The 12297-nt window shown below is 50.1% G+C and overlaps 1 protein-coding gene across 1 annotated transcript in view; it reads left to right on the forward strand.

The window, feature by feature from the left end:
• The window catches only part of LOC144160152 (ABC transporter G family member 23-like), a 31210-nt gene extending 20410 nt beyond the window's left edge, over window positions 1-10800 (forward strand). The window contains exons 7-10 of the mRNA XM_077691749.1: window positions 545-721; window positions 5355-5441; window positions 7237-7451; window positions 9487-10800. Of these exons, the coding sequence (XP_077547875.1) occupies window positions 545-721; window positions 5355-5441; window positions 7237-7442 (470 nt within the window). The 3' untranslated portion in view covers window positions 7443-7451; window positions 9487-10800. The remainder of the gene's footprint in view (window positions 1-544; window positions 722-5354; window positions 5442-7236; window positions 7452-9486) is intronic.
• Window positions 10801-12297: the final 1497 nt, after the last annotated feature.

The raw sequence follows: 12297 nt of genomic DNA on the forward strand, positions 1-12297 counted from the left end.
CCTGTAACAGCGGTTACGTCTTGTAACCTGGGTTGAGGCTGTCCGTGCGATAAGATGCATACACAGAAGACGAAGAAGACTTCGACCTTACATAAAGTCACTACCTTACAAATATCAATCACGCACAGCGGGTAGAACTTAAACTATAATAAAAGAGTAACCATGAATATTGCCACCCCGAAGCAATTGTCCAATGTCTAAGACCACTGCCGTCTCGGACCCCGAAGGCGTAAGCGACTGGGAACACGCATTTCTGGCAGGCTAGAGGCTGTTCGGAAGCTGGTCGGCACGCCAATAAAACGTTTTATGTCGCCTCTAGTTGCCTCTTCTCGGTTCCCCCGCACATCACCATTCTCTCTTATATATATATACGGTATGGGTTATAAAAGGCTGTGAGATAACGTCAGGCAGTTACTTGTGCATTAATAACGAGGAATCGGTTGCAGGGACGATCTGAGGCTGGTTTCGTGAGCTAAGGGTGCACTTAGATTTTTTTAACGGCCACTCCGCCCCGGTCCTCGTTTCCCCTGCCCCCTCTGCACAGGGGTGCGTTCATCCGAAGTGGTGCTGGCGCACGTGGCGTCCCAAATCTTCATCATCGTGCTGCAAGATCTGCTGATGCTCTTCGTGGCGCTCGTCGTCTGGCAGCTCCCCTCCCACGGATCAGTGTTCGCAGTCATCTTGATCACGCTGCTTCAAGGAACTTGCGGCATGATGCTCGGTAAGAGAGAGAGGGTGGCGAGAGACTGCTTTCAATATCACAAGGCACAGTGCGGACAGCGGCCTTTCTTCGCAACCAGTGATACCAATCGCCGCCGGTTTCCGATATACTCCGACACTAGCGGACAGTATGCAGCGTGGGATGACGAACCATTTCGCCCGCACGAGCATGCTTGAAGCGCGGCTAGAGCAAAAGCTTGTAGGAATTGTACAGCTTCCACGTGGTTTCAGAGTGTCATGAACAAGGCCTTTTGCGAACAAGGCTCCCTTGTGGAAACCGAAACGTCTCTTGTTTCTTGTTTTATTCGTCCCTTTGTGACTTATAGCTTCTCCAATGTTTCAACCCGACCAGAAAAGCATTCTTCAAACCCTCGACTTCATATCATGAACAATTCGAGGCTGTTCTTTTACGATGACCAAATAAGAAGGTAAAAGTACTGCCTGCGTTGCTAATCGCCTGGCATTGCTGAGAATGAAAGCTGGCCTCACAAAAGAGGCAGAAAGCAGGTTTACTGGGAGAACCTTTCCGCAGCTTCATTTGCGCATTCCCGCTGGCAGTCCGCACGACTGTATGCAAGGACAGAAGCAGGAAAGGACAAGCCTTTGTTGTCGTGCATCCCATGTTATCGGCGGAATTTGTTGTCCCGTTCGTTGCAGGTGCCGTAGTTTTCACAGTGCTCCATTTCCCGCGTAAAAACTTTCGCTAATCAGTTCAATTCGCAGACATCATTACAATGCTTTCTGAATCTCAAAAATATAATCGCCTTAAATTAACTTGTCAATCGACCGGAAAGCTTTGCTTTTGTGACGCAATAAAAATTGAAGAAAGTTAAAATTTGAAACATAATGCCTTAAAGGGGTTTCCAGGGCATGTCTGTTGCGCTTATAGCGCTGCCATATGAAAATCACCCTGCGTCCCGAATAGAAACCCAAAGATATCGTGAATTTCCGTTCCCAATAGTGTTGGCGTCGCGGCGTTGCTCCCTGCAACGCCAGCAAAAGTCAGAGGAGCGCTGCAGGACGTGCGAACGTCTTCCGCCCTAGGGCAAGACCGAGTAACAAATAAAATGCTCAGAAATCTTGACGACGGCTCGATCGCCTACCTCACCAAGCTGTTTAATAAGCATTGGATGGAGGGCACTATTCCACAAGAATTCCGTCATGCTAACATCACCCTAATCCCCAAGCCGGGCAAGCAGCTTTCGATAGAAAATCTTAGGCCGATATCGCTCACCTCATGTATAGGAAAAAGATTTGAGCGCATCATTTAAACTCGAATAAACAGGTTAGCAGAAGAACAGGAATTTCTGTCACCCAATATGTATGGCTCCAGGGCCGGGCTTGCGAAAAACGATGTGCACCTGAGACTATATTACGATCTGCTGAAGGACCCCGTGACTATGGCCTTGGATCTAACAAAAGCATTCGATAAAGTATCTCACAACGCCACCTTGGCAGGGCTGGAGCGTGTAGGACCGGGCGTACGGACATACAACTATGTTCGCGCATTTCTATCGCACAGAACAGCCACGATAAGGCTGGGATACTTGGAATCACCAGAACTCCAGCTTCCATCTTGTGGCACACCACAGGGGCCGGTTCTATCACCCCTATTATTCAATCTAGCAGTGTCACACATAGCCTCCGCACTGGAAGTAAAATTTGCGCTACAAGGACGGGACGACAGAAGAGGACACACCACACAGCGCACACGGCAGAAGAGCACACACCACACAGCGTCCCGTTCTTGTAGCGCAAATTTTATTTCCATCATGTCAGACCAACTAGCCCGTCAGTATGCTTTAATGCTTCGCACTGGACCGAGTGCCCGGCCGCGTTATGTCATCCGCGTACAGTATGTATGCGGATGACTAAACCCAATGGGTCACTCGGGGAAGTGATGCCAGCATAGAAGAAACTCTTCAAGCTGGCGCTAGAGCCGTCGTACAAGGAACCCGAGTGGCGGGCCTGCAGTGCTCCCCGACAAAGTCAGAACTTTTATTTTTTCCCGCTAAAAGATCAGGAACTTCGCGAGAAGCTTCCACCCACGTTTCGGTGGACGGAAAGCCTGTACCTCGAGTCACCAGCTTCAAAATTCTAGGACTCACACTGCAGAGTAATCGGCGCAACACGGAGGTGCTCAAAAAGCTTTCGGCACATGTCACCCAGATAATCGGCCTGCTCCGAAGGATAGTTGCTCGAGAGCACGGCCTCAAAGAGCAAGAGCGCCTTAGACTTGTCCATGCATTCCTAATCAGCAGGATTACATACGATCTTCTCTACCTATCCCTTACCGACAGCGAGGTAAGAAAAGTAGATGGCTGTAATGATTGCAGCGCCGATGAACCCCGTCTTGACGATGACCCCCCTCCCTTCTCGTGGCCTTGTTGGGTCTCCCCATCCTGTAGCGGAATGTTGGGGCGGCCTCCGCCGACGCCAGCCAGTCGCAACCCTTTGTATGGGCCTCGCCGGCGGCTCTCACGCGGCGTCGGGGGAGGCTTTCCTTTCATCCTGACCTTCGGGGACGGCCAGGGGGGGAGCGGAGGTCAAAATCCTTATTCGCATGTGCGCTGCTGTGGGGGAGGCGGCATTTGCTCGCGCCCTGCTCGCGCATGCTCCGACGAGTTTGTCGAGAGCTGCGACTGCAAGCGGTCGCACGAAGACTCGCTCCCGTGGCGGTTTCTGGGCGCCAGAACCCCACGCATCTTTCCAGCCAACCGTGCGGCGGTTTGGCACCTTTTTGGCCTCCGGGCCCCCACGAGGGATCGTGCCGCGATACCCCCTTGCGCGCTGCGGCGCCTTTTAATTTTAATCCAGTTTTCCTTGTCTTATGTTATGCTTCGTCGTCTCTTGTAAATACGTGTAAATAGACTTCTTTTTCTTCATCACCTACTGGCCTCGTCTCGTCATCGGGTCATTCACCACCATCCACGGCGACACCAACCACCTTCTTCAACGAACCAAACTTTACTTGGCCTAATCCGCAAAGCATTCCGGGCTGCTCTGCAGTTACCGCCGAATGCTTCCACTGCCAGGCTGGGGGAAACAGGGGCATACAATACGACAGAACTTATAGAAGGCCACCGCACTGGCCAAGTCAACCGCCTGGCGCACTCCTCCGCGGGAAGATTCCTCCTAGAAAGACTTGGGATCGGCCCAGATCAAGGGCATGCGTTAGTGTACAGCATTCAATCATCAATCAGAAATAATATACTCCTTCGACCCATCCCAAAAAATATGCACCCATCATTCCATACCGAAACGCAGACGCATCGAGCCATGTCATTAGCTCGAAAAGTTCCCCCATCCAGAGCTACCCTTTATGTGGACGCTACAGAATATCGACATAAAGAGGCGTTCGCTATCGCCGTTATTCACTACTCGTCATCTCCTCCTCTTGCTACCCTCACCCTTCGTACCGGACACCCACATGAAGCAGAAGAGGCGGCAATAGCGCTGGCATTAACACGAAGGCCCACTCCGGAAATTGTATTCTCCGATTCGAAAACGGCCGTCCAAAACTTCGCCAAAGGTCTCATTTCGACCCAGGTACACAAAATTCTCTGTCCAAATTCGCCATCCCACACGGCTGAACTCCAATGCTTCCCGGCTCACATGGGCATTGGAGGGATTGAGATAGCCCACACGACAACCTGAGCACTTGCCACCCTGGCATACGATGTGGACTCTACCCTCCACGGAGCCAGATCAACCAGGGATAGTCTCCTGACCTTCAGAGAAGTCACGCAGCATTACCGCCTCTCCCGCCGCAAGCTTCCCCCCGCCCACTCATTCCTCACTCTAGAGGAAGAACGCCTCTGGCGTCAACTACAAACGGAGTCCCTACCCTGCAGAGCCGTTCTGCATCATGTCCACCCCCCCCCCCCCCCCGTACCCATCCCCACTGTGCCCTTACTGCGGTGAAAGGGCCACGGTCTACTCCAAATGGGGGCTTGTGCAGAGGACCCACTCCCTACCATTAATTCCCCTGAACAGTGGATGGAGGCGTTGGGTCGCTCGGACCTCGAACACCAGAAGGAGCTCGTGACTCGAGCGACTGAAGTCGTCGCAACCCCCAGGGTTGTGCCCACCGCACCCTAATCCACTATGTAAATAAAAGTTATTTCTCTCTCTCTTTCTCTCTCTCTCTCTCTCTCTCTCTCTCTCTCTCTCTCTCTCTGCAACGTCAGCGTCAGGCAGTTCTGAGAAGCAGCAGGCGTGTCGTGCTAGGGAGTCCTGCAGCAAAAAAAGGCCCACCATTTCGGAACGCTAACGTGAGATACATGTAAATGAGAGGCCTTTAGGTTGAAGCGTTGCTCTTGAATAAGCCCGTTCCGCCAGACCAGGGATCACATCCTTTGCACTGTGGCATTACCTCTAGGCAACCGGCGAAAGACATGCCCCTTATATTTAGCCGTATATTTTAATTCGGGCGTTTCGTTTCTTGAATGGCGTCGGTATTGGGTGCGCTAAAGAACTGGTACTTCCTTAACTCCGTTAGAAAAGAGCTCCATTCTACAGTCGAAATCGTACCCCTTTGCTTGTTTTTATTAAAGTTTCATTGAGTGAAGCGTTCGGTTTCCTAGCTGGGTTACTAGTTCAGCGGTTGCTCTTGGCTTGTCTCCTTCGTGCAGGTCTCCTTATATCGTCCTTGTTTGACGATCCGGAGGCAGCCACCCTGGTCTCCGTGGGATGCAACTACCCGGCCATGATGATCAGTGGTGAGTTCCACATCACCGCAGAAACAACTTGTGACGTCTTGCCACTGCGGCGGTTGTTGCGCGCAGCTAACTGCTACGCAAACTCTGGGTTGTCGCCACGTGCCATGAGCTGTTGCTCCCAAATAAAAACCAACGTCCAAAGAAGCAATAAAACTTTTTTCTTCTTTAGGATAACTTTAAATTATTCTTTAACCTCAGAACTGTTGCAAAAAGAGGTCGGATGGCCTTGCGCAGTACGAGCGATTTCGTGGCTCAGTGCGCTAAGCACTCAGTAAATTTTGGGGAGGATTTTGTTAAGAACAGTGCACTGATGTGTACAGGTCCAAGACATACAAATGAACTCCGCGCAAAAATATAGCAAGGTCCGCTCCTCGTCTCCTTCGATTCGTTTAGGGAAGGCGTGCGGCAGAAGGCGGGACACGCACAGCATACATTTCGTTTCATGTTCAGATACGGGCACAGGTTTCATGCGGTTTACCCTCATATTGTTAGAGTTGCCAGGGCTCGTCAGAAACAGACTGTACCTCTCGATAACGGAGATCGAACAACAGTCTCAGCCCGTTATCAGTCTCTCAGGTAATTAGCGGGAGTACTGAAGGCGAGCAGTAGATAACGCCAGGAAGTGCCAAAATTGTACCTTTCTCGGAACGGAGTGCGGCCAAGGAAAGAACTCGAGACAACTTTGCCACGCGATAAGTTAGGCGACTATATACAGAGCGGCCCCCCTCACTGAAAACTGATGGCCCTCGTACCTTTGAATACCAGGACGAGCGCATCAGCTAGGACGAGCACTCTGCCAACGCTCAACTTGACCGCCGCCAGATGCAAGCGTGCGGCCTCGCAGACTTGTTACCATTCGTCGAGTGGAAAAGCCCGTTTGCAGCATATGCAAACATGCTATAAAACGTCGACCGTCCCAAGCAGAATGTCGTTCGTGTTTCAAGCAGAACGAAGAAAGAGCGTGCGCCCGTTCTCTGTGCGAAAGTGATCTCAACCCACTCTTTTCCAGGGTTAGCCACAGTTCGCATTTGCTGCACAGAGCAGGCAATGTCTGTGAATGAGCAGCGACACCTTTCGTCCGGCGCTGACACCTCGCAAGTGTTGCTGTTGCGCAGGGAGACACTGTGCGGTGGGGGCGACTTCCTGCTACGTGCGGACAGACAGCAGGATGTCGGGGATGTTGGCCCTGAAAATAATTCCACATCAAAACGCAGTGCCTTACGGGCCGTGCTCCTGCATAGAAATGATGGAGGAGGGTATACAGAACGGAGCCCTCCACGTGTGTCCTGAACATGCGCACAGAAGACAGACGAGCAAATGGCGGCTAGCATTCGCTTGTGAGAGCCTGTACTTCGAACAGGGAAAAGAAGCCCTTGCACAAAAAATAAACCGAAGCAAAACTGAAAGTTGGGCGAGTTGGTATAGTATCTGAGGAAGAAACAGCGCGCAAACGTTCGGGGCAGAATGGAAGAGCCACGAAGACAAGCGCTGTCCGTCCGTTCGTGCGCAGTTTTTAAAGACGATAGTCTTTCTTGGGCTACTCAAACGCAGAAATTTTGGTCTGTCTGTCTGTCTGTCTGTCTGTCTGTCTGTCTGTCTGTCTGTCTGTCTGTGACTTGATTCAGCCACCCTGCCCTTCCTTCCATCCCCTCTTCCCACTGTACGGCACACGCCCTCCTTGTTCCAAAAAGACTCAATCCTACGAGCTTATACCAACTCGTTTGACTTTCAGCTTTGCTTCAGTTTGTTCAGGGCGTCTTGTCCTTCCTCCCTCCTCCCCCTGCCCTGGCCGCAGGCATCCTGTGGCCCCTGGAGGGCATTCCCGAGGCGGTGCGCGTGGTGAGCTACGTGCTGCCGCTGACCCTGCCGTCGGAGGCCCTTCGCAGCGTCATGTCCAAGGGCTGGGGCTTCGGCCACGTCAACGTGCTGCTCGGCATGGCCGTGAGCGCCATCTGGGCCAGCGTCTTGCTCGCCGCCACGGTGCTGTCCTTCCGACAGTGATGACGGGTGGTGAGCTCGCGTCCCCGGCTGCAGCACCACTTCCGCAACTCTTCAACTGGCGGTTTTCATCGCGAGCTTTCATTACTGAGATTTTCACATTGAAGCCGTGAAAACCGCACGAACGCCTCATAATATTACCTCTGGCTGTGCGTTTTTATAAGTAGATAAATTATAACGGTTTCCCTCCTTCTTCTCCCTCTTTCTTTTCCTTTCTTGTCTTGTTGCGTTCGGTCCTCCTCCCTAGTACAAAGCCGGTGCCTCGATCCAACAAAATCCTTTAGTTGCCAGTCGGCGCAAATATGTCTCCACCTGTTCCAATGCTCCTTTTGACACGCTATTGCGTACGTTGTTTGATTAGTGTACAACCAGACCGCGCTTCCAGTCTCTGTGTGTGGAAAGTGACTGGCAACTCCGCCCTACGAACACTGATAGTGGCTTTGTTTATCCGCAATCAACTGTATATCACCGCTTCTTCCCCGCAGCAGCTCACCAATCCGAACTTAGTAGAATCACCAATATTTACACCGATTCGAAAAAAGCATGCATTCTTTTGGGCCAAAAGAATAGCTATCCAAATGCGTTAGCCCTTTTTTCTGCCGCCAAAGGACCAGTTAGGGTGTACTGGATCCCTCGGCACACTGATATGTCGTGGAATGAAGGAGCTGACCTGCTCGCCCGCGAAACCCTTCTCCGGGCGCCCGACATCAGTGACCAAGTACAGATCCCTAGTCCTCCTACCCACACACTAAAGACCTACCTACCCGATAAGAGACTTCTGCCGTCACCTCACCCTACACTGACCCGGCAGGAACAGGTTACCCTTCGTCAAGCACAGACAAACACGCTTCTCACACCAGCTCTACTCCACCTGTACGGAAACCATACACACACACACCCGTCCCAAACTGTGCACGCTGTAAGGTACCGCAGGATCAAACCCACATTCTGTGGGTCTGCCCAAACACCAAGCCAATTAGGGCACATCACACTAGAGAGTGGCTGACTACTGCAACCAAGTTGGAGGAGCAGAGGAGCCTGGCGAACCTCATCTTGAAGGCCACCAGAAGCTACCTGGAACGAGGCGGTTCTTTGCCTCACGCCACCCCCGTTTCCCCTTCCCTTTTGAATGGAAATGAAGTACTCTCTCTCTCTCTCTCTCTCTCTCTCTCTCTCTCTCTCTCTCTCTCTCTCTCTCTCTCTCTCTCTCTCTCTCTCTCTCTCTCTCTCTCTCTCTCTCGGTTGTTCTCCCCGCCTCCTGCACTTAAGATCCCCAGGTTGCCTGCATTAATCATCACTTGGCAGCGCTTGAAACGATAATCTCGTCTGTATTTATTTATTTTGTTTTTGTCCCTTCATCAGACCTCTTTCACTGTTCCCCGCAACACCAGTGTGGTGCGAAGTCTCTGGCAGCGCGTCTTAACATTTTAAAGACAACAGGGCTACTAAATTTTGGTCTGTCTGCCCGGCCAAAGTTAGATTCTGTACGATAAGTTTATGTAACCACTGCCAAATCCAAACGGTTGTAACGTTCATACTTGTCAACATTGTGGAGCCAAGTTATGTTACGCATATCTGGGGCAAGACATGAATACATTGGTGATATTCACAGTGTTTTGCTTATTAAAAATACACAGATGGTTGATGTAATAAAAGATACGTCTAGAAAAATACAAAACCAATCGCCCGGGGTTTTCATGTTCCGCTTGCATGTGGAGTAGGCTGCCTCGATTCACGCGCGTCTCCGCCGTACGGCAGCGCTGGCATCGAGGCATTCGGTGTGGAGCAGTGTAACGCGGTAAATTTAAACAGGCTTGATCAAACCGCTAGCGTATTCATTTTGGGAGGAATAACACGGGAGGGGAACAGCCTGAGAGGTGAGCACGAAAGAGAAGGGAGGCATTTACTTGGCAGGGGCGCCAGTCGACTTATCGTATTTCGTCGACATTTGCAACGAAGTGAGCAGATACGCGTTTTTTTACGCCATGCTGCAAGCGTGCATGCTTTGTGCACATTTGAACGCATCCAACATTTCTCCCGCGTGCAGGTCCAGGAGAACCCTTACGGCCCGCAGTCATCCTCCCAGTGCACGTCCTTCCCAAGCCTGGCCAGCAAGGACACCGCGCGATTCGCCTCTCGTTTTTTTGCTTACGCGGGCTCACGCTAATGATAACGGCTTCAATTCGCAGTCCACAGTTGTATAGGGTGCACGTATGACCGCACGCCTCGTTTAGTCCTTTTCTTGTTCCCTTGTCCTTCTCTTCATGTCTTAATTATTTATTTCACTCCCACTCGTTTAATAGTTGCAGGTTTGAAGCGACAACTATCTGTGCCCACGAGCGCCAATGATATTTTTATGTATTTATTTGAATATACTGGAGACTTTGGTGGTCCAGGCAGGAGTGGTACAAGAAATACACTCAAATAGTGCACACAGTACGGTCTAGGCAAAAATACATAAAAAATAAACAAAACAATCAACAAGGTTGGAACAAGACAGTAACAATCAAACAACCACGACGATGTTAGGTTGGAAAAAAATATACAAGACAGTCGACAACTTAACTGCTGGATGTCTTCTCTCCAAAAGTAAAAACCACATACACGAGTAAATACAACTAAATACCACAGCCAACACCACAGTGAATATCACATTCATGCAAAATTCAAATTTTGAATCTGATCGATAAATGATTGCACAGTTTCGTGGTTGATTGCGCCTTCCCGTTCCAGTAAAAAATGGAGGTGAAAAGACATAACGTCTGTGGGTATTGTTGTGGCTAATGGGTTGTCGAATCACTTTGTTGTGGTTTGTTCGCGAAAAGTGTTTGATGGGCTCAAGGAGATCATCTTCTCGTGGAATTTTAATGTGGCCGTGGACCGCGCATCATATGGCTCAATCCATCCTTGGACCGCTGCTAGCAAGGCGCGTTCTGTGATATCCTTACGAATAAAGGTCGCTAATTATTGTGTGCGTCCAGGCGTGGAATTAAATGTAGGTACGCAATTTTATGTTTAGGAATGCAACTAACATTGCCGTGAAGCCCACGCAAAGGAGTGTCCCCCCCTTGAGCCACATGAGCAGTAGCCGGGCTACATCTCTTCACCGGGCAGTGTTGAGCAGAGCACAGCGAACAAGAAAGAGCATAGAATAGCAAACGCCCACATTTTGGGACAAGTGATACGTGAAACCTCTACAGCGCGGCTCGACCAATCCCGTTAAATCCCTTTAAGATGGCGTCGTGTTCGCTGAAGTGTACAAAGCCCACTTGGCAGCAATCAGCGATGGCACTATCGTGTAGATCAATCAGATTGATTTTTACTGTCATGTACTATTTCTGCGCAGTGCCAGTTGCATACTAAGTAAATTTCGGCCATTACAGTAAATGTACGCCATTGTTGACAGTAATCTTCAAGAAAAGTTTTAAACACTGGTTAAAATGTCCTACTAATACTCTAGTTACACGGGCACACCTAACCATGGTTACGCCTAACTATAGTCACCCAGCTTAACCGCAGTTAGCGCTAACCATGGTCCGCTGCTGTTACACGCAATCCGAGCGTGTGTGTCAAGCGGTCACGTGGCCTATGCAATCGCGAAATGACAAATTATGTTCAAGCTACTGTAATGACAAAAAAAGAGATGTTGCAAGTTTGTAACAAACTATTCAAAACAGCAGTTGCAAAACTATGTATTTAATTAGCTCACACGTTTACGTTCTTTTTTTTTAGACAGCGCGAACGTAAAAACAACCCGTCAACACCGTCTACGAAGCCACTCAACAAGCCGAGGTCAGCCAAAGCCAGCGCTGTAAAAACGTTGTCGTGGGTCGTTGTCGTGTTGTTGGAGTGTATTTGTGCCATTCCGGATTGCTTCTGCTACCTTTTACCGCTTGCACTGTAAATTTTTACGTTGCGGGATGTGGAGCGGAGGGATTCGAGGTTGTTCTTCCAAATGTTTATCAGCGCCTTCGTTGTCTCCGTCGTCCACAACACGCGCTTCGCATCGGTCGTCGCGCTGCACTCGTCCATCCCTGTAATCGCGTCCGACGCCATGTTTGCAGTTTGGAAGCCCAAACTTAGGTAGCCGACCGAAGTTAGCGCGGACCATGGTTAGCGGGCTAACTGCAGTTAGGTCTGCCGTGTAACTCCGGCCCACTATGGTTAGGTCTAACTGCGGTTAGGTTAACCATGGTTAAGTGTGCCCGTGTAACTAGGGTATAAGAGACCTTTAAGTAAAAGAATCGAAAGAAATGGGCATGCTGTAATGAGTCAATTCAGGAACCAATACAAGCAAACCAACTTGAGACGAAAAACACAGTTGTTTGCTGTGGCGCACTGTACAATTGGTGGCTCGATCAACTATGGGCCTCCTCGGTTTCAGTCCCGGATCGTCCGCGGACTGCCCGAGACGCGATTCGGTGCCCGCAGACAGTCCAGGACTGGTAAATTGAGGAGGCGTAAATATTCTCGGCTCTCTCTTTTAAACTTTACCAGATCACGTACTCTGCTGAACAGGACAGGTTTCATCCATCCTGCATTATTCCTTACGGCCTCAGTTTCAAACTGGCTTAAGACCATGACAGACAACGCTCGTTTACAACCTGGCAACTGTTTCACAGTGAATCTGCCGATGCGACACTAAGCGCTCGACAACACACCCTTTACGATGCCCTGGAAAAACTAGTAACGGGGTTTAAATGAGCCATGAAGACAAAATACAAGTTTGTTATTCGAAAGATTTCGTGTTTTATATGCCCCCAGCGCTTTTCCGAATGCAAAAGACGCATGTTCACTGAGAAATTAATAAATTTAAGTTAAGAGTTATATTTTCCCGCCAAGTCCTGTGTTTTTGTGG

The sequence above is a fragment of the Haemaphysalis longicornis genome, unplaced genomic scaffold (assembly GCF_048455015.1).
Source record: "Haemaphysalis longicornis isolate Haplotype H1 unplaced genomic scaffold, Haemaphysalis longicornis Haplotype H1 scaffold_10, whole genome shotgun sequence".
Lineage (NCBI taxonomy): Eukaryota > Metazoa > Arthropoda > Arachnida > Ixodida > Ixodidae > Haemaphysalis > Haemaphysalis longicornis.